The following is a 27,989-nucleotide window of genomic DNA, read 5'->3' as shown; positions in this document are numbered from 1 at the left end:
GAGAGAGAGAGAGAGAGATAGAGAGAGAGAGACATAGAGAGAGAGGTAGATAGAGATAGAGATATAGAGAGAGACAAAGAGAGAGAGAGAGAGACAGAGAGAGAGAGAGAGAGAGAGAGAGAGACAGAGAGAGAGAGAGAGAGAGAGAGAGACAGAGAGAGAGAGAGAGAGAGAGAGAGAGATCACTGAGACCCCACGTCTGCACAGGGAAAGCCTCTCTCCTCTCGCAGGAAACTACTTCACTACAGGAATAGGAGGCGAGATGGAGAACGTTCCGGAATTCCTCGCGCGCGGTGAGTTGTTTTCGTTCATCTCCTCAAAACCTAGACATTTTGTGCTGATCTGGATCCTGATGTACTGAACAGCTGGGTTTAAGGAGTTTGTGACACATGAAAACTTTCGGCAGTATTTGTTTCACTGTCTCTCCTCATTCACCTCAACGCTCATCAGCGTTTAACGGTCCACCTTAAATGGTGCAGCAGTTCCATTGAAGCGCCTGAGGCGCCCGAATGAACTGCTGCACCATTTAAGGTGGACCGTCAAACGCTGATGAGCGTTGAGGTAGAATTTAAGGTGGAACGGGAAACTTCGAATAAGAAGCCGACTTCAGCCTAGTATTAATAACGCTACTGCTTCTGTAACAGCGGAGAAAGACTGATATAAAGACGAGAACTGCACGCATCCTTATCCTTATGTCTGCTTCCTTATGGTTACTATGATTATCGCATTATTATTAACTTTACTGGCCTCGTCTATAGCAGAACTATATATACATACATACCATGTTCAGCGATATTAAATGGTGTGTGTATATATATATATATATATGTGTGTGTGTGTGTGTGTGTGTGTGTGTGTGTGTGTGTGTGTATGTATGTATGTATGTATGTATAAAACCCTTGAATATCGCTGGCCTCGTATTTCCATTTTTGTTGTTTTTCATTTTTGACAAAATAAAAAATTTCCTGTTGCTCTTTACATTGTGTGTAAATTTCATGATAAATGGGCCAAAAGAAGTGACCCAGAATTACATGGAAAAAATGTCTGGTTCCATTGACTTACATTAAAAGTAAAGTAGGTTTTTTTCCTTCTCCTGTAAAGTTACCATTTTGGAGATATGAGGTTTTGTTCCAACATCAGCGATATGCATATATGTATGTGTGTATTATACATTGCCTGGCCAAAAAAAGGTCACACACTCTAATATTTCGTTGGACCGCCATTCGCTTTGATTACGGTGAAATAGTGTTTGAATGACCAGGGACACCAATTAAAAGTGATTAAGTGATCATACTTCATACTTCACTGAAGCAGGTGCTTTGCAGCAGCTTCCAAATTAATCAAAGCACCTGATGGCTTTAGATGATCATTTCTGAACTATGCTGGTGTTTATTGTCTTGTATTTCCATTTGTTTCATTCTTTATCTTCTATATCGCTTCAACATGCTGACTGACTTTAAAACTGTGTGGTCATTTCATGCTGACTGGACCAATAGAGATGAACTTGAAAATCCTGTTACATTAACATACATAATAGGGAAGAACATTTCCCTTCTCATATAATGATGCCATTTAGGGGGTATGAGGTGTATGTAATGAGCAAATGTAGGAGATGCATGATGTATGTGATTTGTACGCAAAACAGCCAACTTATTTACTTATTTTAGCATCAGGAAAAAATAGAAAACCACACATTTTCAAAGAAATGCCTCTATAGTTCAGTCCAAATAATCAAACACATCCAGGACTCTGGGGTGGTCAGTCCATCATTCAGCTTCTTTGTTTGATGTGTCCGTCTTCCTTTCTCAGTGAGGTTCCTCTTGAACAGCTACACATCCTTTCAGACCCAGAGCGCTGAGTCGTCTACCCACGGTGGACAGAAACACCTTTGGATGTTTTTTAGATCTGAAGCAGCTTGATTTTCTCTTAGCTGCAGAAGCAGCCTCTATTCTTCTAGGAAGTGTGTACACAAGATTGCTGTGAGGATTCGATTGCATTCAGCCACAAGAGCATTAGTGATGTTAGGTACTGATGTTGTATGGTCAGTTCTGGATCACTCCAGCTCATCACAAGGGTATTTGATGGTTCCTCGGCTCCACAGCCGAATGTAAGCCCTGTATACCCCTCTAGCCCATGCTTGGCATCAGGCATGGTGACCTTAGGCTCATGTGTGGCAGCTCCAGGCCACCACATTTTATTTGTGAGATAGAACATTTCTGTGGGGATTAAACAAGCTATTTGAACACCTGTGCTGGGAGGACATTATAGTGTATCTTGTCAAGCACTTTCCTGTCTTAAGGGTCGCGTGGGAGAAGCAACAGACATTGTCATGAAGCAGCTGAAGACAAACCTCGTTCTACACACCTAATGAGCAAGCTGAGGTGACAGCAGCAGGAAAAAAACTCTGAGCATGTGATGAAATGCTGAGAAGAACCAGGATCTAAAATGAGGGACAATTCCTCTTCCTAGTGGCACCAGATAATGAGGTTATAATCCGAATGAAGTTTACACCAGTAAGAATAAACAGCATACAAAGTAATCGCAGCATAGCATAGATAGAAAGACCTACAAGGCTCTGGGAGACTGATTGATTACTATATAGAACCCTTTTCAAAGAGTTTATATATAGAATCATGTATAGCACGTTCACCCACAAGCTGAAGAACCATACTTTTAATCATGCAAAGGGTTCTTTGTGCATTCAAGCTTCTATATAGCTATAGCTTTATTGAAGAACCTTTGAAGAACCACCATTTTCAAGTGTGTCATTTTTAACTCTGCCAGTTAATAATACAGCCAAATCCATTTTAGATTGTGTTGAATATTGACTTATGATCAAATGTGATCGATCAATCTGATTGCTTGGCTGACAGTGACATTAAATTACAGTTAATTCACATCATTTTTTCATTACATGCATGTTATTGTCACGCTTCCAGGTTTTCTTCCCTTACCTAACATGCTCCAAGACTCAATTTCCCATAATTCCAGTCCCAATGACATCACCAATTCCTCCAATCATGCACAATTGCCTCGTTCTCATTCACCTGATTTCTAATTCAATTCACCTGTGCTTGTGTTTGTCTCAGAACTTAAATAGTACTTGGTTTGTTCTCCTCTTTGTGAGGTGTTGCCAATTTCTTGGACTATTGAGTGGCTCTTTTCTCTGATTTGTGCTTTGAACCTTTTGCCTGCTTTCTGGATTTTGCTCTTTTGGATTTGCCCTTCTGCTCTGTTTGTCTGTATGTTTTGGTTATTCCGGTTTTTGACCACTGTTTTGTTTTTGGACTACAATATTGGATTTGCCCTGAGATTGTGTTTTATTTGGACTTGCGTACTGAAGACTCTCTCATTAAAATTTTTCCATTTTTAAGATTCTCAAGCCTCTTCTTGTGTTGGTGCAATGGTAGTTATTATACACCCTGAACTGATAGCTTTAGCTTTACTAGAGGTTTTATTTAAAATAAAATCTTATAGGGTAGTGAATACGCTTTAGTTTAATATTGCGGAAATGCAACAGCTCAGTAGCTGCTCCTGTCTCTCACCTCGGAACGTTTCTGCTAACAGTTTTAACCGAGAAATTGTGCATGTAGCTGGTAAACCACCGTCTCCATGATGATTGCTTTTTTTTTTAAACTAGTCTCTAGTGGAGGTTGTAATACAAAGGAAATGGACATATTTGGATTTTCTAATTAGATTCTACAGGAAAGAAGCTTTTCAGACATAGGATATTTTGTGGTTGTGGCAAGTGTGAGCAGAGCTAAGCCTTCATTAGATTCGCTATTTTTAGAGAATACAGTTAGACACACGTGTATGGGGCAGTCGTGGGCTGGAGGTTAGGGAATCAGTCCTGTGACTGGAAGGTCACCAGCTCAACCACCTGAACCAACAGCATGTGACTGAATTGCCCTTGAGCAAGCCACCTAACCCCCAACTGCTCCCTGGGTGCCGTGGAAAGGGCTGCCCACTGCTCTGGGCAAGGGTGTTCACTGCCCCCTAGTGTGTGTGTGTGGTGTTTCACTGCACGGATGGGTTAAATGTGGAGGTGAAATTTCCCCATTGTGGGACTAATAAGGGTCACTTTATCTTAAGCCATTCATAATTTCTGCCTGCAGTGTCTTGCCATAAAAAACCTTCTATGGTCTTGCAAAGAACATTTAGTTTTTCAGAATGTACTGATCATTTTCACTTGACATGTAGGTTTAAGTTGTAGGAGTGGAAAAAAATATGGTCTGTTAGTCCCTGAGCCAGGCTGTGTAACTGGTGCTGTCTCTGTGGTTGTCCTTGTGTCACTTCCTGGCCCAGTTCCAAGCCTTGTTATAGTCCTTGCTCCAGTCCTTGCTCCAGAACCTGTCGTAGACCCACCCCTGCCCCCAGCTGTCCTGTCTCTCTTGTTGCTGTGCAGGTCACCAGTGGCTCCAGACACTCTCTGTTCATCTCATGGTGCACATTAAAATGTGTGGCCCTTTTACAGTGACCTAACATTTAAAATATATTGATTGCAGACTGGTTTATTAGATAACTGAAGCCACTAATTTAAAGGTCTACTGACAGCGTATTTCAAAAAGCTGTAGACATGGAGGAAGACAGACCAAGAATTCTAAAAAAAAAGGGGTATAAAGACCCCAGCATTGGTGGAGTAGTGGACCTGCATTATATGTGATGAAGCTCTATTTGAGAAGAACTGGAGTGCTGCTCCATCAGTGCCTGTTCTCACTAATGTTCTTGTGGCTGAATGCAATCCAATCCTCCCAGCAATGTTCCAACATGTAGTGTTAAGTCTTCATCGGGCTGTTTGACTCGCATGTTTTTATATAAACTGTTTTGTACGTCGCTGCTGTCGGAATTGTGGATCCCCAAATTGGTAACTTTACAGGAGAAGGAAAAAACCTAATTTACTTTTAATGTAAGTGAATGGAAGCAGAAATTTTTCCAAATTTTAGGCTGTTTCTTTCCATTCTTAATGAAATTTACATACAGTGTAAAGATCAAAAGGTTTTTTCACATTATGTCAAAAACTGAAAAACGACAAAAATGTTTCTTCCAACAGCAGCGAAATACTCTTTAATAATAATAATAAAATAAACTGTTTTATATACACTCTTCTTCACTTCAGGTTCAGATTATGACTCTTTAGAAATAATGAGTGCGTTTACATGCACTTAATCCGACAACTGCAGAAAATCTTATTTTCCCAATAATCTGATGAATGCGTTTACATACACTAGAGTAATCAGATAATGGGAAACTCCGAGTCTACATGAGTCATTGGATTTCTGCTTTGCAACCAGCCAATAAACACACAGAAGAAGCCATCATGTAAACATAATGTAAAACTCAAACATCTTGAGGTGCCACTTTTCCTGAAAACATGAGCATACATTATCTAGAAGACTAACAATATTTAAGTCCTTCTTTCATCAAGTATGTAGTTGGTTTCAAGTGTATTTTGCCGCCATCTCTTTTGCCGCATTTGCTTTGTTTCGGTTTGTTTTACACGTGTGTAGACGGAGGGAACCCGAAAGAAATCAGAGTAAGAGTTTGCATCCACTGAGAAATCTAATTACTGAGCTAAAATCTAGCTCTCTTTATCAGATTTCTTAATCAGATTTCTATACCTCACTCCAATCTCTGAATTATCTGAATAATCAGATAATTGCAGAAATCCAATTATGTTGGGATTGCTGAGTGCATGTAAACATACTCAATGACTTATTTTGTCCATGTTCTGACTTAGTGATTCAGAATAATGACTAACTCAAAAAATAAATTACTGCTCATCAAGAAAGTATGTGTTGAGAAAATAAGACATTAATTTGACAAATTTGAGCTCAATTAATAATACATATAAAATAATAATATTATTTTACTTTCTGTGCCAGTTCTATTTAAATACATTATAAATACTGTGAAATTGTTTTATTGTTTTAATATTTTGCACTCAGGCCCTTTGAGAAAATGTGTGATTTTGAGTGTAACTGCTTAGCTACATGCAGTACATCAAATAGCTGTGACATTCCTGCCACAACACCCATAAACCACAGCACACAGAAGCCCCAGTGCAGGAATACTAAAGGAAGCAGTAGCATTAGTAAAGCAGGGATTGCAGAGCTGAGGGGTCTGAAAATGTGCTTTAAGCACTTGTTTTGAAAGTAATCTACCCAAAATATCATTTTAAAATGTTTTTTCTATGTTCTTTTTCCTAAAACTATTTGCTTAGATTTTTATTTTGTTTATCAAATTAAGAATAATGTTCATGGCAGGCTTTTCCAAGATTTTTTTGTCATTAAAAATAAATAAATGTGTTTGAAAAGGTTTTTAGCAGCCACATTAGCACCAAAAATGAGAGGAGCTTGTCTCGGGTGTTAACCAGAGTGCAGTCAGCATTTTCTGTTAGTCTTAGTAAATCAGAATAAGTGCTGCAAGAATCTCTACCATAAAAATAATCTCTTCTCAGTGTTTTGCGCTTTGAGAGGAAAACTCCTATAAATGCATAAGCAATAAGGCAAAAGCACAAGACAGCAGCCACCACTCATTTGATGTTACCGTGGGCACTACACCGCCATTGTGGATGTTTAGTAGCTCACGACAGACACCTGTTAATGCCTAAATGGAGTTTGCGATGGTTCAAAACATTAGTAAATCTGCCTCTTAGTGGAAACACACCAAATGAAAAAGGAGACATACCTGCATGAAAGACAGGAATGGAACTTTAAGCTAAGAGAGTGTAAAAAAGCTATCAGACTGGAGAACTGAGACTAAAGTGCCCTTTTGGAGCAGACCAAACAACAGCCTCTAATGGACGAGCTCAATAGGCTTTCCCAATACTGAGGGAAAAGGTGACAAATATATAGATCGCCAGGGAGTTAAAACTCTGATCCATAATGCAAAACTGGCACAAATAGATCAGAGCAGAGGACATATGAGGGCATCTATCACAGATCAGTCTTCAATTAATGGTCTCACTTTGTTTGGATAGTGCACTATAGACCCCTACACTGTTACATTTTTGGTTGTCAAGGTACAAATTATGTAAATGTTGACCCAAAGCTACAGCAGAGGTTCTAAGGTCTGATTGTGAACCTTAAATCAGTTTTTCAAGGTAAAAAGTTTGTATTTGTACCTTTTCATACCCGAATGTTTTAAAACAGAGCAGTAGAATAAAAGCCCGGAGGCAAGGCGGGGTGTGTGGAGTCAGTACAGCTTAGAATATATAATTTTAGTGGATTATGGTTCAATTATGATCCCTGACTAAAGGTACTGAGATGTGCCATTGAGGGTCCCACCCTAGTGACAAGAGGGGCACTGCCCCAGTGATAGTTTAATACCTTCATCTCAAGAGTGTGTAGATCATTGACATGGGTTCAGATTTGTTAACAAACTATCAGTTGAAACTCTTGATTCTAAAAAGTGGTGGGTTTAGGATAAGGACTTGGACCAGGGTGAGGGTTGGGTTTAGGTTTAGGGTTGAGGTTAAGGTGAGGGTTAGGATTTGGCCCAGGGTGAGGGTTGGGTTTACGTCTAGGGTTGAGGTTATGGTGAGGGTTAGGATTTGGACCAGGTTGAGCATAAAACTCCATTCTCAATCTTCAAAATGTAACTGCAACTTCCAGCTGTTGCATAATAAAAGATATAGAGAAGCAGGAGAGAAACTCAGGTTGTAAATATTAATATCATCCCTCTGACATATCATACAAATCTACAGGACTTTGAAGGTGGAGCATGGAAAATATCTTAATTCAGTAAGTCAGCATAATCATTCAGAACTTTTTGACGGTGAAAAAGACCCTATTTTCTCATGTTCAGTAATATCATCTGAGAATACGCTTGAAATCATCACGTCAAGCAGAGCCCCTCAGGGCAAAACCATTCCACCAGTATTCCACGCACCAGAGGCTGTTATGTTTCACTCTGATCTATAATTTAGAAAATTTCTGCTTTTTTGTCAAGTAAACCTTCTGTGATTTGCTGGAATGTGGATGTTAACAATTTGCACAGTCACGTTTTATTTGACAGGAAGTTTTTTTTTTTAATCTCTGATTTATTAAGCTACGCCAGAATTTAGTTTTTCACCACTTTAGTACAAAGCAGTCTGAGCTGTAGTCATAGCCTTAGGCAGCACATTGAACTGCATGTCTCCCATTTGCCATTGTCTCGAGTTAATAGGCATTTTATGCTTTTAAATGAATGGGCTACTTTTTTTAGCTTGCTTGTGACTGTTTTACTCTCACTCAGTACATTGCATTGTCAGAAATCTTATCAGGACTGTTGAGAGACGAATTTACAACAGATATTATGGTCCACAGTTAAAGGGACAGAGCCATGGATCAGGGCAAAAAGATGGTAAAGCAGAGATGTGGTCATTTACTTGTAACTGCAAGTTTTTGTTATTTCTTGTTGGTGCAGGGCTGGAGTGAGACTTGTTTTGTGATGTGGGGTTGCATAGCGCAGACCAGCCCTCTTTAAACTCGATAAACAAGGAGAATTTAGTTTCAGGGTCCAGTATTCCCTCAATAACATTTTCATGGAAATCTCAGTGATCATGTGTTGCTCAAGCATATTTCCTCAACATGAAAGTTGAGTAATATTCTTATCTCTGGTGTAATCACAAACATACAACCCCAATTCCAGTGAAGTTGGGACGTTGTGTAAAACATAAATAAAAACAGAATATGATGATTTGCAAATCGTTTTCAATCTATATTCAATTGAATACACTACAAAGACAAGATATTTAATGTTCAAACAGATAAACTTTATTGTTTTTTTGCAAATATTCACTCATTTTGAATTTGATGCCTGCAACACGTTCCAAAGAAGTTGGGACAGGGGCAACAAAAGACTGGGAACACCTGTTTGGAACATTCCACAGGTGAACAGTTTAATTGGAAACAGATGAGTGTCATGATTGGGTATAAAGTGAGCATCCCTGAAAGGCTCAGTCGTTCACAAGCAAGGATGGGGCGAGGTTCACCACTTTGTGAACAACAGTTTAAGAACAATGTTTCTCAACATGCAATTGCAAGTAATTTAGGGATTTCATCATCTACAGTCCATAATATCATTAAAAGATTCAGAGAATCTGGAGAAATATCTGCAAGTAAGCAGCAAGACAGAAAACCAACATTGAATGCCTGTGACCTTCAATCCCTCAGGCGGCACTGCATTAAAAACTGACATCCTCCTGTAACGGATATTACCACATGGGCTCAGGAACACTACAAGTGCAAGTTAAAACTCTGCCATGAAAAGTGAAAGCCATATATCAACAACACCCAGAAGCGCCGCCGGCTTCTCTGGGCCCGAGCTCATCTGAGATGGACTGACGCAAAGTGGAAAAGTGTCCTGTGGTCTGACGAGTCCACATTTCAAACTGTTTTTGGAAATCATGGACGTTGTGTCCTCCGGGCCAAAGAGGAAAAGGACTGTCCGGATTGTTATCAGTGCAAAGTTCAAAAGCCAGCATCTCTGATGGTGTGGGGGTGTGTTAGTGCCCATGGCATGGGTAACTTGCACATCTGTGAAGGCACCATTAATGCTGAAAGGTACTAGACTGACCTGCCTGCAGTCCAGACCTGTCTCCCACTGAAAATGTGTGGCGCATTATGAAGCGCAAAATACGACAACGGAGACCCCGGACTGTTGAGCAACTGAAGTTGTACATCAAGCAAGAATGGGAAAGAATTTCACCTACAAAGCTTCAACAATTAGTGTCCTCAGTTCCCAAACGCTTATTGAGTGTTGTTAAAAGGAAAGGTGATGTAACACAGTGGTAAACATGCCCCTGTCCCAACTTCTTTGGAACATGTTGCAGGCATCAAATTCAAAATGAGTGAATATTTGCAAAAAACAATAAAGTTTATCCATTTGAACATTAAATATCTTGTCTTTGGTGTGTTTTCAATTGAATATACGTTGAAAAAGATTTGCAGGTCGCCAGTCCATCGCAGGGCAGACAGACAGACATACACAATCATTCACACCCTCACACCTAGGGACAATGTAACATGTCCAATTGGCTTGACTGATATGTCTTTGGACTGTGGGGGGAAACCGGAGGAAACCCACGCAGACACGGGGAGAACATGCAAACTCCACACAGAGAGGACCCCGGTCACCCAGCCGGGGTACCAAACCCAGGCCCTCCTCACTGTGAGGCGACAGCACTACCCACCACGCCACCGTGCCAACTAAAAAATAAATCAATAGATCAATAAATCAATCAACCAATACCAACCAATCAATCAATCCATCAATGATTATTTAAACTCTGAGTACAGTGAGGGAGTCCTTCATTTACAATGTAGCCAAGCCAATACAGAGATCAGGGTATGAGAAGTTATAAACATTAAATTTACAACAATATAGTAAATTAATAAATAAGGATAAATAAATAAATTAATAAAATAAATACAATAATTAATTCATTTAAATAATTGCTTGGCTTATTAAAATAAATAAGAACAGAATAATAAAAATGAAACAATAACTAAAGATATACTAAAATGTTAAACCGTGTCAGACAATCTGAATTTGTCAGTAATCTAGTTAACACGTCTACAAGCACTGGAGTAATCAGATAATGGGGAAACTCCAGGTCTACATGAATCAGGCAGCAATCAGATTTCTGCCTTACAACCAGCCAATAAACTCACAGAAAATGACGTGATGTAAACGTAATGTAAAACAAACTTCTTGACGTGGCTTTTTAAAAAACATTGTGCCGCTTTACCTGAAAATGATGTAGATATTTGAATCCTTCGTTTCATTTAGAATGTGCTTGTTTTCAGCATTGCTCCAAAAGTGTTTTGCCCCATCTCGCCACGACGCTGCTTGCTTATTTCCAATATTGCAGTCTTTTTTTGCACATGCGCAGACTGAGAAATCAGAAAGCAATCAGAGTAAGAGTTTACATGCGCTGAGAAATCTGATTATGGAGCTTTTTAAATCAGATTTCTAGGTCCTTCTAGGAGTGTGCTGTTTACATGACCATTTGAATAATCAGGTAACTGCAAAAATCTGATTATGATCGGATTAATGAGTGGATGTAAATGCACTCACAGTCAGCAATGGGGTTGTACCACTTTGGGAGTGCACACTGATTACATTACTGCAAATATAAACATGGTTTGTGCACATGTACAGTTTGTCTGTGCATTCTAGTGTTTATATACCTGTATTTATATATTGTTACTGTCGTGCACAAAACATGCGCCATTCTTTTTGTAATTTCATATTTTTTTGCACAGTTTGAAAACTTCAGTTACCCTTTACAATGTGTTAAAATTTAATGATGTATGGACTTCATCAGAAATCATCAAAAATGACCTAGAAAAAATCATTACAAAAGACAAAACAAAAAGTTACATTAATTTCCATTACAAGTTAAGACTGTTTTTCCTTCTCCTGTAAAGTTACCATTTTGGAGATATTGTACCAACAGCAATGATATGTTAGTCATCAGTAATCGGGCCCACTGGCAGCTTCCCCATTTACCTACTCAGAACTTACGCCATCCCCATATTTGAGTTATTAAATGTCAGAATGCTTTTCTGTTATATTCACTTGTGCTTTTACTATCACAGGTGTGGAAGGTCTGCTGACTGATCTAGAAGTGCCATGAAAGCACCATGAAATCTCCTCTGGCCTGTGTTGTGACCACTAAACTTAATATAAAGTGACTGACCCTGACATCCTGAACATCACAGCAACATCCAGGAAACTTGTCTTCGTAGCAGTTTGTCTTTGTCATGGAAAACATCACGCACTTGGCCGCAGTGTTTGTGGACCCCCACGGCCAAATGCCCACAGAAGAACATGATCCCTTCCAGGACCTCTATGATATGGACTATGGGGTCCCAGCGGATGAGATGCCGGACACCACGCAGGGGCTAGCGTATTTTGTGGCCACCATTGTTATCGGAGTCGTTCTTGTCTGCATCATGCTGGTGTGCGGCATCGGCAACTTTCTGTTCATAGCCACTCTGGCCCGGTACAAGAAGCTGCGGAACCTCACCAACCTTCTGATCGCAAATCTGGCCATCTCAGACTTCATCGTGGCTGTGGTGTGCTGCCCTTTCCTGGTGGATTACTATGTGGTGAAACAGCTGTCCTGGGACCATGGAAAAGTGCTGTGCGCCTGCGTGAACTATCTTCGAACTATGTCCTTATATGTGTCCACCAATGCCTTATTGGCCATCGCTGTGGACAGGTAGGAGAAATCAAATATCAGCGTCTCGCTGGTAGAGGGTCATTGTGTTGAGACAGACAGCCCTGAGGCCTGACTCACCATAATGTACTTAAAATGAAAAACAACTGACCATGCGTGACATTTCCCCTGGACATTTACCCAGTGTTCATGGCTTGATGTCCTCTGAATGGACACTTGGCTGTGAATCCTGAGACGCTCCGTGCACAAAAACGAAACGGAGATATTCAATACTCTATTGTGTTTACACAATAAGTCATTGAGAGCAAGCAAGCTTATATCCATTTTGTGGGAATGCATGCAGAGCATAACACTGAGCTGTGCCAGGTAATTGCATGAAGGAATAAGAAATAAAAGCACTGGATGAAAACTTAATTCAGTGAAGGGACATGGTGCTAAACAGTGGCATATGGCTATACTGAAACCATGCTTGGAATTGTTTTTCAGAACAATAGGGAATTGCTCCCTATTCTCTGAGAGTGAATCTGCAAAGCACTTTCCAAATCAACAGAACAGACACAATAGCAGGTTAAGACCAGAAAAGGTTTTATCAGCAAATATCAGATGAGTTCGAAGAGAATGAATCTCTGTAGATCTCACTCCTTCTAATAGGTCTTGTATTGTACCCATACAGTACAAACAGTGCAATTACACTGTGAATATATTGAAAAGAGAGGTCAATATCAGCAGAAGCAGCTCTATAGGATATCAAATACCCTTCTGGTGGGGTAGTAGAGCACTTAAGCATGATTGCCTACTTTTAAATATTCACCTTAGGTGAAATGCTTCTGTGTTTTTTTTTTTTGTTGGATTTTTCCCCAATTCCATCTGCTAATTAGGACTCCCCCACACAATGTTATCAACGCTAGGAGGGTGAAGGCTAACACAGGCATCCTCCAAGACCTGTGAAACCAGCCACCGTCTCTTTTCTAACTGCCACTCACGCAATGTCACGGGACAGCCGAACTCAGAAGAAAGTGCCAACCGGCAGATCTGTTATGTCAGCTAACAGATGCCTGCACTGACTAGTATCGCCTTGAGTGATGGGGGGAGAAGGGGGTCCATCCTACCCACCCAGAGTGAGCGAGGCCAGTTGTGCTCTCTTAGACTCCCTGTTACGGACGGCTGTCGCATCACCAGGGATCAAACTTGTGATCTCCTAATGATAGAGCCAACGCTTAGACAGTTGCGCCACTTGGGAGCCCCCAGAACAAATTGTTTTTAAGGAACAGTTTGGTATGGAGCCCTGCTGGTAACATTCTGTATAAATAAAAATAATACATGGCCACAATTTAGTAAGGTGTGGGAACACGATAATTAAGTTGTGGCCATGATTTAGTAATGTGTGGGAACAAGATCCTAGTACTTGGCCACAATTTAATTATCTTGTTCCCATGCCTTGCTATGTCATGGCCACACATTAGGATCTCATTCACATGTGTTAATAAAACGTGGCCACGCATTATTTTTATTTGTATGGAATGTCACCAGTGGGGATTCATAGTGTGGGAAAAAAATGAGTTTACAAGATTTTCCATTTTCCTTAAATGCAGCCGATCATCCGAGACATGTTTGGTGTCCAAATTTTGCTTCTTTAGTGTAGAACTAGAGCTGCTAGGCAAATGTTGCTTACAACAGAGTCTGATTCACTATGAATTCTAAGTATGAAACCTTCTCAGAGTAGTTTAGATAAGGCTTCACAACACAGACGCACTGTAGAGTGATGAAGGAAGAGAAGCTGGATGAGTGTACAGGTGGCAGCTGATGCTGACTGAGGTGTCCCTGCTCAATATGCAATTCTAACTCTCTTATAGTGAGCAAGTGTTAAGCATGACTGTGCTAACACTACTTACCTGCGTAGTAATGGTTTACAGTATGCCCCTGTGCTCCTAACCCGCACAGTTTAAAAGCAGAATAGGACCAGAAAGCAGAACTTAATGCAGAAGATAATTTAGCTCCAATTTTAGTTTAAATATGGTCTGTCCATGTCATTTTACAGAATTGTATTTTAGAAATGGTTTGGGTGACATCTGACTTCCATTCTTCGTTTGCACTGTTAGCTTAGCAGTTCCAGTTCTATGCTAAGGAAGCACCAGACAATGTCAAAATTCATGAAAATTCAATTTTCACCAAACTGGTGAAAACCAGTATTGGCTGATGTGCAAGGTTTCAGTATCAGTATTAGAAAATGCAAAATAATATCTTGCCACCTCCAGTTGAAGCACATTGACATCTATTCTCCAGGGTATATTTTGGTTTATCCATCTGAATTTACGTCGCCAAATCATAAGGTAAATTATTCAGTAACTGCATGAAATAAATGCAAATATTTACTTTGTTTTTATCTATTTTTGTAAAAGCTCTCCTCAAACTAAAAGAATGTGTTTTATGATCACACATATTACTATATGCGCTCTGCGATGGACTGGCAACCTGTCCAGGGTGTATCCTGTCTTCCGCCTGATGACTGCTGGGATAGGCTCCAGCACCCCCTGCGACCCTGAGGGAGAAGCGGCTTAGAAAATGGATGGATGGATGGATGGATGGATGGATGGATATTACTATATGCTTACAATTTACTGCTGAAAGCCAAAAATCTCAGACTCTCTTTGTATTATTTGATAAAAAGTCATTTTTGCAGAGCAGATCACTGAAGAGACGCCGTCTGTTTATAGTTTATAGCCCAGATTTGGGCAAAAATGGGTCGACTTTCAGTAGAAAAAAAACACTGAGTTCAGCTTCTTTTATTATAAGGGTTTAAAATGACATCACCATCTATTTGACTGGACAGAAGAATCACAGCCTAAAACGACACCCACCTTCTGAATGTAGCTTATGAAATATGAAAGTTATGAAGAATATGATGAAGTGCATTTTGGAACCACTGGTGGGCTCAAGGAGTTGAAAAGGTTAATGATTGACAGAATTGGCCCCAGACTCTGTTAGCTTTGGCGCCCTGCTGTCACATTATGCAGGAATAGCAGTCATTATGCTCAAGGAAAGGTCAGCTAGACAGTCACAGAATGCCTCATCATTCTGAGCCCTATTGCGCAGAAAATGGTCAACATGGAGACACCAATGTTGTCTCCCTAATCAAAACAGTCTTTGAAGTCTGCCTCTTAATCTGATTACAGTATGGGTACCATATCATTGTGACAAGATAGAGTTTGTTTGAACTTCACAGCAGGCCGTTCAACACTGATGAAAGTCATGGATCACAAGTGGTTGACTATAACTTCAACCTGGTGCTGACATAACAGCATGAATGTATGGCTAAATGAAATTATAGACTCAATTTCAAGTTTAGTGCAATATTGTAATGCTTAGCTAGACTGAAATTTACAGAAGTCCTCGAGCTGTAGCTTTATGCAACATTTGGGCACATTTTGCTGCTTTTGGAACATGGAACAAACTTAAAAATGACATTCTGCCAATTTTAATGCACAATTATTACTTATTTTGCAGAGTTTAACATATTGAAAAATTAAAATTGCAGTCAGGACATAGTAAGACCCTCTTTGGCTGAAATCACAGCACCAACATTTCTTGTAGCCAGAAAACAGTCTCCATTCTTAATTAATTTTAATCTTTTTATTGCAGAATGCCTTTCAGAAGTAGTTTGTGTTTGATTTCTACACACACACTACAGAGCAGTGAGCACACTTGCCTGGAGCAGTGGGCAGCCCTATCCACAGCACCCAGGGAGCAACTGGGGGTTAGGTGCCTTGCTCAAGGGCACTTTAGTCATGGACTGTTAGCCAAGGGGATTGAACCGGCAATCTTCTGGTCACAGGGCTGGTTCAGCCCACGACTAACTATGGCACATTGGCTTCCAGTATTTGTTAATATTTGTTAGAATCCTTTCTTCCCTCTATCCCCAATTTCCTGTGCTACTGGCTGCCGCACAACACCAAAGCATAATAGATTCACCCCCTTGCTTAACCTCTTAAACTCCAAGCCTATTTTTGCCAATTTTCACCTGAAATGACATACCCAAATATTAATGCTTTTTACTCAAATATTATATAATCCAGAGGCAATTTTAAGAAGTATTATTACTCATTATTACTCACTTACTTGAAATTATTGAAATTAAACTATAATGGCCAAAATATGGTAAAAATAGGAAAAAAAACAAGGCGCTTTTCAAAATTTCTTTTTTTGTTTTAGATTTTAGGGACCATAAACTGAAGAGGTCATGTCCATGAAATGTTTTTGCAGTTCCATATTTTGCCCCTTGGGGTCAAATTTTTACCATGTATAATTTTAAACTGATTACCCTCACTGATCAGAAGTTATTCAGTCTAGAGTAGACAGTGTACATACATGTCTGTGTACATTTCTCCAAGTGTCCCTTTGGAAATCTCCAAAGGACCACAACCTCTCCAAATTGAAAACAACGAATTTTCTAACAATTTTTGCAGGAAAAAAAGTGTTTATGTATTACCTACTCTTGATGGCAACATCCTATGGTGTATTTCTTTACATTATTTGACAAAATTTGTTATAACAACAATTTTAACTGTATTATAAAAGCCAAATAAAACGCACTTGACGCTAATCTTCCGGGTTATATCCCGCCTCCCCTGTTGCGCCTCCGCCTAACGTGGCACCTGGTTGGTCGACAGGTTTGAGTGACGTGTCGTTGGAAAGGGGAGAATCTCAGCTTTACGACCGCGTTTGTTTGAAATCGATAGGACAAAGAGATCATATTTTAATTTGGGTTTAAATTAGACATAAAAGATTTTTGCCTTCTGTTTTTTTCAAGCAGTCTTTGCACAAAAAAGAGGATTACTACCGAACGCGTTACCGGAAATACACGGGTGTGGTGTCATTTTGAAGCCAAGAAGGAGAGGTAAGCGATGACGTGGGCGTTTTCCGTGTGAGGTGTTCTTCCGACCGGCAGGGGTCGATACGCACGGCTGCTGAGGTTTCGCAAAAAAAAAATCTCCTGTTTGAAACGCCACACTCTTTTGGCGGGCCAGCGCCCGTTAAGAGGTTAACAGTTGGCAAGGTGTTCTTTTCATCAAATGCTGCTCCTTTTTTTGTCCAACCTTGGCATACATTTGTGTCTGACACATTTACATTACATTTACATTTACAGCATTTAGTAGATGCTCTTATCCAAACCAGCCATTAGGGGTGTACTTTGTGTACTTCTGGTGCCGGTCCCAAGCCCGGATAAATGGTGAGGGTCGCGACAGGAAGGGCATCCGATGTAAAACTTGTGCCAAAACTATCATGCTGATCACAAATATGATTGCCATAGCGGATCGGTCGAGGTATATAGGTAGAATAGGAGGATGGTTGCAGGCAGTTCAGGGAAAAATTGCAACAGGCCCTAGGAGCTACCTGAGGACTACAGCTAAGGTGTTGAGAGAAACTGGCAAAAATGTGTTGGGTGTTTCGTCTGGTCAGAGGAAAGAAGACCAGGAAAGTTGGTGGTGGAATGAGGAAGTCCAGGAGAGTATTCAGAAGAAGAAGGCAGCTAAGAAAAAGTGGGACAACCAGAGAGATGAAGGAAGTGGGCAGGAGTACTGTGAGGCTAGTCGCATAGTGAAAAGAATGGTGGCAAAGGCAAAGGCTCAGGCCTATGATGAGATCTATGAGAGGCTGGACAGTAAAGCAGGAGTAAAGGACTTGTATCGTTTGGCTAAACAGAGAGATAGAGCTGGAAAGGATGTACAGCAGGTTAGGCTGATAAAGGATAGAGAGGGAAATGTACTAGTGAGTGAACAGAGAGTGTTGAGTAGATGGAAGGAGTACTTTGAAGAACTAATGAATGAGGAAAACGAGAGAGAGAGGAGGACAACGGGGGGAGAGATAGTGGATCAGGAAGTGCAGAGAATTAGTAAGGTGGAAGTGAGGGCAGCTTTAAAAAGGATGAAGAATGGAAAGGCAGTTGGTCCAGATGACATACCTGTGGAGGTATGGAGATGTTTAGGAGAGAAGGCAGTGGAGTTTTTAACCAGGTTGTTTAACAAAATCCTGGAGAGTGAGAGGATGCCTGATGAGTGGAGAAGCAGTGTACTGGTCCCTATTTTTAAGAACAAGGGTGATGTGCACAGCTGCAGTAACTACAGAGGTATAAAGTTGATGAGCCACACCAGGAAGGTATAGGAAAGAGTTGTTGAAGCAAGGCTAAGGCGAGAGGTTCAGATCAGTGAGCAGCAGTTTGGTTTAATGCCCAGAAAGAGTACCACAGATGCAATTTTTGCATTGAGACTGTTGGTAGAGAAGTACAGAGAAGGTCAGAAGGAGGTACATTGTGTCTTTGTGGATCTAGAGAAGGCATATGATAGGGTGCCAAGAGAGGAACTGTGGTACTGTATGAGGAAGTCAGGTGTAGCTGAAAAGTATGTTAGGGTGGTGCAGGACATGTATGTTTAGCTTTTGGTAGCTAATGTTCCACCTTAGATAAAGGCAGCAGATCCAGGGGTCCATGGACACAGGGAATTATAGTAAACTGAGATGCTGGTGCTGTCGTCCCGCTGCTCGCACGTGGTCACTCAGGTTTGTGGACGGTGGAGCGGAGGAATGTCAAACTGTTTCAGAGTGCTGCCGTGTCTGTGTCCTTCTGGTTCTCTCCTTTTAGTTAAGCTGTCATAGTCAGATCTGCCGGAGTCATTAGCCACGCTCTGGAAATGTTTACATCCCCTCTTTATGTACAAATGGATAGAATAAAACTAATTCCATCTCCCTGGTTTCTTTCCGAGTATACAATCACCCATATGTCTGGCTGGACACTGAAGGACGACCGACTGCCGAGCCCTCCTGCTTCCCACTTCAGACCAGCTGCCCATGCCCCAGCTGCCACCACCTGCCTTGGACTAGCTGCCCACCCTACACTGATGTTCTCATAGACTCCTAGCTATTCCTAATACCAATATTACTGCTATTAATATTAGTAGTATAATCACTTGTAGGTAGTTTGACCAGAGGAGGATGGACCCCCTCTGGTGAGCATGGTTCCTCCCAAGGTTTCTTCCTCAGTTCTGAGGGAGTTTTTCCTTGCCACTGTTGCCCCTGGCTTGCTCACCGGGGGGTTTTTGTACATTCTTACAGTCCTGTTAAAACTTTTCCGAAATTCTGTAAAGCTGCTTTGTGACAACATCCGTTGTAAAAAGCGCTATACAAATAAATTTGATTTGATTTGATTTGATATGAGGATAGTGAGACAGTGGTGAGGTGTGCAGTTGGAGTGACAAATGGTTTCAAGGTGAAGGTAGGGTTACATCAGGGATCAGCTTTGAGCCATTTCTTGTTTGGAATGGTGATGGAAAGGTTGACAGATGAGGTCAGGCAGGAGGCTCCATGGACCATGATGTTTGCAGATGACATTGTAATCTGTGGTGAGAGTAGAGAGCAGGTGGAAGAGAATCTGGAGAGGTGGAGGTTTGCACTGGAAAGCAGAGGAATGAAGGTCAGTAGAGACAAGACGGAATACATGTGTGTGAATGAGAGGGAGGCAGATGGAAAGGTGAAGATGCAAGGAGGAGAGTTCATAAAGGTGGATGACTTCAAATATCTTGGGTCAACCATCCAGAGCAATGGACAGTGTAGAAAAGAGGTGACGAAGAGGGTGCAGGCAGGATGGAGTGGGTGGAGACGGGTTTCAGGGCTGATGTGTGACAGAAAGATAGCAGCAAGAGTGAAAGGGAAGGTTTATAAGACAGTAGTGCGTCCTGCTATGATGTATGGTTTGGAGACTGTGGCTCTGTCTAAAAGACAGGAGGCTGAGCTGGAGGTGGTGGAGATGAAGATGCTGAGATTTTCGTTGGGAGTGACAAGGATGGACAAGATTAGAAATGAGCAGATCAGAGGGACAGTGAAGGTGGAGCAGTTTGGAAATAAAGCCAGAGAGGCCAGGTTGAGATGGTTTGGACATGTGTTGAGGAGGAATAGTGGATATATTGGTCAAAGAATGTAGAATGTAGAAGAGATGGAGCTGCTGGGTAGAAGGAGAAGAGGTAGACCTCAAAGAAGGTTTATGGATGTAGTGAAGGTGGACATGGAGATGGTTGGTGTAAAAGTAGAGGAGGCAGTGGATAGGGCAAGATGGAGGCAGATGATCCGCTGTGGCGACCCCTAAAGGGAGCAGCCGAAAGAAGAAGAAGAAGTAGATGCTCTTATCCAGAGCGACTTACAAGAAGTGCTTTGTCTATCTAGAGAAAGTATATTTGCTAGTTACAAATAGGTTAGAGAGAAAGACAGTGCTGAGCTCAGGTACTGCTAGAAACTAAAGTCACTGTAGATACCCAGAAAAAAGGAACAGAGTTGAACACAGAACTCAGAACACAGTGCAATACAATGTAATACAATACAGTGCAATACAATACAATACAGTAAAGTACAATTCACAGTTCAATACAATAAAATATAATACATATATACATAAGTGCAGTATAATAATGACACCAAAGAGTTCAGGCTTTACTTCAACAATCCACAGCACTTGATTCCAAAATGCCTTGGGTTTTTTGTGTGCTTCAGAGATGGATTCTCTATGTAGAGGATGTTTGTCCAAAAACATTGCAAAGTGGACCAATGCATTACTGTTATTCTGCCAGCCAGATCTTCCTGTAGGTCCCTGACAGTGATTTGTCTTTGCATATCTGATCAGTCTATGAGTGGTTCTATCAGGTTTGTCCTGGTTTTCCCTATTTTAGCTTTACATCAACAGTTCTCCTTAACTACAATGCCGGACAGTGAAAAATAAACATGTACGTGAACTGTTTAAATATATTTTATAGTCTTCCCTTGCTTCATAAGAGTCATCTTTATTATCTGATCCTCAGTCAGCTGCTTAGACGAGCCCATAGCTGTTGAGGTACACTCTGGAATTGTCTGTACCTACCCATATGGAAAAAAAAATATGGGCAAATATTTTTTATATATTTGAAATGCATTTCAAATGCATTGCAATTCATGCTGAAATACATTCCCAACCCTTAAATATATTGCAGAATATATTGTCATATTAGCCAAATATATTTTGAAAATGTATTGGAAAATATTACACATAGAACTGTCCCATAACACAATAAATCTTTGTAAATGTATTCATCAGATACATTTGAAAATGTATGAAAACAGCCAGAACCCTGTTTAATGTACTTTACTGTTTGGATTCCCTTTTAAATTGAATTTGTTGTCCAGTATCTTAATTTGAAATATTAGCAAATCAACCTTTAACATGGCAAAAGCAAGTGTTATAGGTGTTGAGACTCTGTGGAAATGCAGTTATGTTATCTTGTTTATTTGAAATACATATTGTGTGAGCGTACATGGTTAATGTGCTGTTCTGTTCATTCAGCTGATGTATATTTAGTCATACCTGTAACCTTTGTTAAAACTACATGTAATTAAAAAAATATAATGACAGATACAAATAAATTCATTTTAAATATACATTTAACAAATTTGTTGGCCATTTTCATACATTGCAAAAATATATTTGATGAATACATTTGGAAAATACATTTAAAATGCATTTAAAAAATATATATATAACAAATCAAATTTTTGGCCATATACATACATTTCAAAAATGTATTTGACTATATGTTTTTTCCATGGGTGAATAATGAGTCAAATAAGCCTTCAGTCCTTACAATAAATAAATAAATAAACAAACACCAGTGCATTAATTGAAAGGGTGCATATAACTGTGTATATAACCTGCAGCTCGTCGTTAAATATACCATGTTCTCACATTTTCAGATACATGGCAATTGTTCACCCCTTAAGGCCGAGGATGAAGCATCAGACAGCCTACTGCCTGATCACTGGAGTGTGGATTGTTCCAGTCCTCATATCCATCCCTTCTGCCTACTTCACTTCTGCGAATAAGGTGCCCCACAGTGCCAACCTCAGCAAGACCTTCTGCGCTCAGATCTGGACGGTGGACAAACAGCTCTACTACCGATCCTACTTCATTTTCATCTTCGCCGTGGAGTTCCTGGGCCCTGTCATCACCATGGCCCTGTGCTACATCCGCATCTCCAGGGAGCTGTGGTTCAAGAACGTGCCCGGCTTCCAGACGGAGCAGATCCGAAAACGCTTGCGCTGCCGGAGAAAGACGGTCATGGTGCTCATTGGAATCCTCACAGCATACATTCTGTGCTGGGCCCCGTACTATGGCTACACCATCCTGCGCGACTTCCACCCAACCATCATCTCTAGGGAGAAGAACTCACTGGTGGCCTTCTACATCATCGAGTGCATCGCCATGAGCAACAGCATGATCAACACCTTCTGCTTCGTCAGTGTGAAGAACAACACGGTGAAGTACTTCAAGAGAATTGTTCTGCTTCGCTGGAAGTCCACCTACACCTCCAGGAAGACAGTGGATGAGACAGAGGTGAGGACGCTGTCCATTCCTGTGACAGAGGAGATTGACTGCATACAACTGAGGTGAAGATTGGCAGCAGTTGTATGCCACTGATCATTCAAAGCAAGCTAAAGGCCTGGAGTCCTGGTGCTCCTGGTGGAGAATAGGATTTGCTGACATTGCATAGCAAAGATATTAACCCTAACTGGGTAACCAGTGACCCTATCTATGAACTGCAATGAGCCAAGCTAATGTTTTTTTTGGAAAGGCTGTACAGATAAAAGCTTTGCTCGTTTACTTTGACCACTTGTTACTGGCACAAAGTTTTGTGAGGTCCTACTGAATGTAAAATGGCAGCTTCCGTCAACATGTTCAGTTCCATCTCCAATGCAGAGGATTAAAGTGACTCCTGAGACGTTAGGCGGACGCACTGTTCATGTAGTGGTGATTTTGTGTACAGTATATTGTTACGCAGTACAATTTTGGTGATTTTTGACATGTTTTTCAGTGGAAATGTGCAATATTCATGCTGATAGAATGTTCATAATTCAACCTAAGTACAAGTATATTATTATTCTGAATATTTCTCTCTATGTTTTTGATGCTATGTCTTGAGGTGCATGTAAGTGAAAAATAATTCTTATGGCACTGTTACTGAAGACACATTTAGGGCTGTTTCTGAAAGGTATTATTCATATCAGCTGAAGGACATGACAAGTGGACCAATGGATTTTCAGAAATTCTTACATTTTTATTTATTCTGTGGTAATTTATCAATGTCATAGTGTGTGATATGTTATTTGTGCATGGAATAATTTCAATTTGAGAAAAAAAAATTGTAGCTATGTATGTTTTTATCAGTGGCTAACTATGATATTTGTTTGAAATATATGGTAAAATAGTTCCAGGTGTTTTTCTTGTCTTCACATTAGAAGACAGATCAGTTCAACTGAAGTTGAAGAATCAATTTCACTCGATTTACTTCATATGTAAGGCAAAAGGTTTTATTTTTTATGTATTTCTTTGGGGGGGATTCTATTTTTTTTCTGTTGCAACATTTGCTAAATGCATTAAATGAATAATGTATCAGATTACAGAAAGAGCTTGATTTGAAGGGGGTAGGGTGGGGGGGTTGGTGCTAGGGCATAAAAAACACCTCCTTTGTAAACCTTTCCATCACCTTTAGATGATATCACTTAATATCTCAATTATTAATATTTTTATTCCATCCAAATGTGGGATGTACACACTACAGGAATTATTTGTATCAAACAAACAAAAAGTTATGATTAGGACATGCGCACCTACAGAAGAGGTGGTTATGTACAATCATGCGCTCCATCTTCATTGGTTGTGTTGTGGAGTTTTTGGTATAATGAATCAGATCAATTTTGTGTTTTTTCCCAAAAAATTGGGCTGGTTTGAAAATGCAGTTTCTGTTTCTATTGAGTGGCTTTTAAGCAAACTTTGGTCTGGAGATATTTGATGGACCTGGCAGCCTTCCCTAACAGAGAACACAAAAACATAGTAAGATAACCAGTGTTAGCCTGTAAGAGATGTTTGAGCATCGTATCTTTAGGGATCATGGTAAGACTATATTAAATGAAAGGAGAAATGAATATAAAAGGCGGCACTGACAGCTGCATCTCCAGAATGAGAATAGCTACACTAAATCAGGGACATATCATTGGCAGAAACGTTGCTAACATTACAGTGATGTGCATTAACGTCATGTCTGATATTATACATGTCTATGAAATGAAATGCAGACTAAAGGACAAACAGGTTGATAGGCACCAGTAAATTATCCAGCATCCCATGAAGTGAGCAGCACTGAGTAGCTCATGTCTTCCAGAATGGAAGATGGCTACATCAGAGAGCTGAGCATTTTGCCGGAAGCCACAGAATAGCTGAGAGTCTAAAAGTGGATGCACACTGACCCCTATGCTTTCTGACCTTACCATATCTAATGACTCTATCACTGATTACAGAATTTGATTTGTATAGTAGTTTTCAAACTGTAATGCAACAGAATGTTTACAGTTTCACTGCATTTTCATCACTGCAAGTGCATGATGATGGTGGATTTCTTCCACAACAGCATCGGAATTTCTCTAAGGTGTCAGTTTTAGGAAAATGTATGAAGAAAAAAACAAGCAAGCAAACAAATAAGCAAAACCTGAAGTTTGGCCCTAATGAAATCTTTGGGACCATGTTTAATCCCCAAAGAAACCTAGCTGCTAGCTTGCTTCTCATACTGAAAAGCTCAGTGATTTTTAAATGTGGCACTCTCTTGGGATGCCATGTTTTTACCAAATCACTTGTCTTCCATGCTAGAGCTGCCCCAGTCAACTGTAAGTGCTGTTATTGTGATGTAGAAAGGAGTAACAATAGTTCAGTTGTGAAGCTGTAGGCCACACATGCTCATAGAACAGGACTAAAATATAGGACTAAAAATAACCTATCCTTGGCAGCAACAATTACCAACGTCCAAACTGCCTTTGGAATCACATTTAGCACAAGAATTGTCTATAGGGAGCTTCATGCATTAAGTTTCCAAACCTAAAGAAACCAAGAGACAGAATGCTACGTGCTAGAATTCATAATTGTAAAGTTGGGTTGAGGAGGAATAAATAGTCTGGAGCTGTTTTTCACAGAGCAGGTTTGGTTTTCACAGAGGTTTGGGCTCTTAGTTCCAGTGAAGGAAAATAATGCTACAGCTTACAGTGAAATTCTAGGGAATCGAGTGCAGATGGGCCACTTTTTTCTCTTCTTTTCTGTTTTTTCTCTTCCACCTAACTTGTCTAAAGCACCTACCTGCGAATGTATGGAATGGAGCATTGTGTGTGTGTGTGAGGCCATTAGGTCGCAGGCAGTATGTTGATTGCTGTTTGCCACACTGTTGTTTACATATATAGCAAGCTTAGTTACTGCCTTAGGCTCACATTGTGTGTGTCTCTCTCTCTCTCTCTCTCTCTCTCTCACTTTCTCACTTGGTCCCTCTCCATCCAGCATGATGTATGATCAGGCAGCTCGGGCGCAGCTTTCCATTTATCAAGGTGGAATCACTTGGTATAGACACATCAGATAATGGACGAGTGCCACCCGCTGTATTTTCTGTTGGTTAGCTCTGGTTAGACAAGTTAAGTATTTTGTTTTGTTCTTTTCTTTGGCACTGGCTGTAGTCTACCTTACCCGCTGGCTGAGTATAGATTAGTCTTACTCCCAGAGGTATTTACTCAATGTTCACTTCAATTTCTTTGTCTTTTCGATCACATTGAGTGTTATTAAGCAGCCTTGTTTGCCTAAAACATATTTAAACTATTGATGCTGCTTAGCTGTATGTTTTGTTCATTGTCTATTAGCCTCTCTTTCCCTGCTTGACTGAAACCCATTTATGGTGAATGGTGTGCAGTGTTGTGTCATACATCTCTTTATCAAAGTAAAACATTGTCTAAAGGTGGTACTGCTGTTGACCATGTCCTTCCCTTCCATCCTTCATATCATTCTCCATGTTACATCATGTTACACCCCTGACCCCTAGGTCAGGGGTTGGCAACCCAAATGTTAAGAAAATATTTTGTCCCTTCAACAAAAATCAACCCAACTTGGGAGCCACAACATTTTATATCCATTTTAGCATCTTGGCTGTAAGTATGTCTCAGTATGTGCAGATGTGCTAGTATAGGCTAAAAATATAAATAAATATAAAAAATTTGCTTTATTTTAAGCTTCAGCTCAGTTACAGCCACTTTTCTAGCATCTCTGGCAGGAAACCTTCCCACAAAACTAAAATAGTTTCTTGTAAAATGTCTCTCTGAATGTTCAGCTTTTTATGAGGCTGAAGTCGCTTCTTATTCAGCAGCTTTTCGTTAGAACTTTCCTGCTCCGCCTTAAATAGTGCTTAAGGCGCAAGAATGTAACTGCAGCGCCATTTGGGGTTTAACGGGAAAATTCAAACAAGAGACTGATTGCAACATCGCAACTTTTTAGTGTTTGAAAGTTTCTCACTGCAGATTAAACATATCAGGAAACCAACTGAGTTCTTATAAATACAAATAAGTCCATTCGTCTCAAAATTAATGATGCTTGTCTTAAATCTTTCTCTTTACCTTTTTGTTAGCTACTAGCTAAGCAAGATTGTACTGCAAAGGAGGATTATTTTATTTTAACCTACAAATCTAATTCTGCTGTGAAGCCGCAACAGGACAGTAAAAGAACTACACGCAGCTCTGGAGCAGCATGTTGGTGACCCTGGGCTGTGGTACATCCAAGGGGAATATAACGAAGTTTATGTTTCAGTGGCCCAGTGGACAAAGCAAGGTGCATAATGAAATGTTCTAATAAGTTTGGTGTAGAAGAACTTGACCAACTTGCACCTGACCACAAGTACATGTACTAATGTACTAAGTACACTTTTTACTACACCACCAATAACCGGAAGCAATAATATCATCTTTCGTCCCTGTTGTCATCACATGATGGAAGAAATCTGTGTTATGATTTTCAGTTCATGTTGAGTTTTAGGTGTATAATAAGTGAATGGAGGGCTACAATTAAAAATAAAGCCTGAGCACTTAATTGAGCAATTTTAACTCTAAACTCTAAATCCCTTCTGTATCTATTATAAATCACTTTCAAATATTCAAATATTCATCCATTAATTTGTTACAGTGGGCCACTAATGCGTGAAAATCACTAAACATTATGACATTAATTAAATATTGAAAGAAAAAGCTCAGTGAGGCCAGGCACTCTGCACTTAACCATCTGCACTTAACCATTCATTAAGCAATGCATTATATAAGAAATAGACATCACATTATTTATTTAAAAAATATAAACAACAAAAAGCCAAAATATGGCAAATATGATGGCAATTTACCATAAATTACCTGCTTAATTCTGACAAACCCTGACATTTCTTAGCCTTAGTCACAGTCTTGGTGACAGGTTTGCTAATTTTCTCCATTCATTTAGAGAGGTCATGTAGTGTTTGTGGTCTAATGGAATTTGTAGCTCATTATGCTAAGCTTTCCTGAAGCAATTCTTTGGACTCATAATTTACCATTATCGTGGGCAGTTTTTATTGCTCTCATTTGTCTTCTAGAGTAGCCTTTCTTGGTTTAGTTGGCAATTAATATAGAAACACAAAACTCTGTCTTCTAAGGAACTCTTAACAATGCTGAAAGAGTGAATGCTCATGTGCCATTGTTAGGCCTAAGGAATCATAACTTACATGGTTTTGAAATCTTGAGCATCGTTCGTTCTAGTAAAACAGCATTGACAGGAGGAATAGTTGGAGGAATAAATAAATAAATAAATAAATAAATAAATAAATAAATTCTTTAATTTCCCCAGGACCGAAATATTAAAGCACTGTGCCATCTGTTCTTTTCCAAACTCAATTCATAAATCCTGCATCCTCTGAAAGTAGTAAAGCTGTGT

At 40.0% G+C, this 27,989-nt stretch overlaps 1 protein-coding gene across 1 annotated transcript; it reads left to right on the top strand.

Annotated features, from left to right (window-relative positions):
* The first annotated feature begins 192 nt into the window (after positions 1–192).
* On the top strand, positions 193–23,585 carry prokr1b (prokineticin receptor 1b). Its single transcript, XM_017694040.2, has 3 exons — positions 193–293; positions 11,586–12,211; positions 21,932–23,585. Exons 2-3 carry the CDS (start codon positions 11,751–11,753, stop codon positions 22,626–22,628), a joined length of 1,158 nt encoding a protein of 385 aa, XP_017549529.1. The 5' UTR covers positions 193–293; positions 11,586–11,750; the 3' UTR covers positions 22,629–23,585.
* The last annotated feature ends 4,404 nt before the right edge of the window (positions 23,586–27,989 follow it).

Source organism: Pygocentrus nattereri, chromosome 5 (genome assembly GCF_015220715.1).
Source record: "Pygocentrus nattereri isolate fPygNat1 chromosome 5, fPygNat1.pri, whole genome shotgun sequence".
Lineage (NCBI taxonomy): Eukaryota > Metazoa > Chordata > Actinopteri > Characiformes > Serrasalmidae > Pygocentrus > Pygocentrus nattereri.
The sequence above is the reverse complement of the archived record's forward strand: the minus strand, read 5'-3'. Positions and strand labels throughout refer to the sequence as shown.

Coding starts and splice junctions, on each gene's coding strand:
- prokr1b (XM_017694040.2), top strand. CDS start 11,751: ATGGAAAACATCACGCACTTGGCCGCAGTGTTTGTGGACCCCCACGGC. Junction 12,212..21,931: donor TTGGCCATCGCTGTGGACAG/GTAGGAGAAATC, acceptor TCACATTTTCAG/ATACATGGCAATTGTTCACC.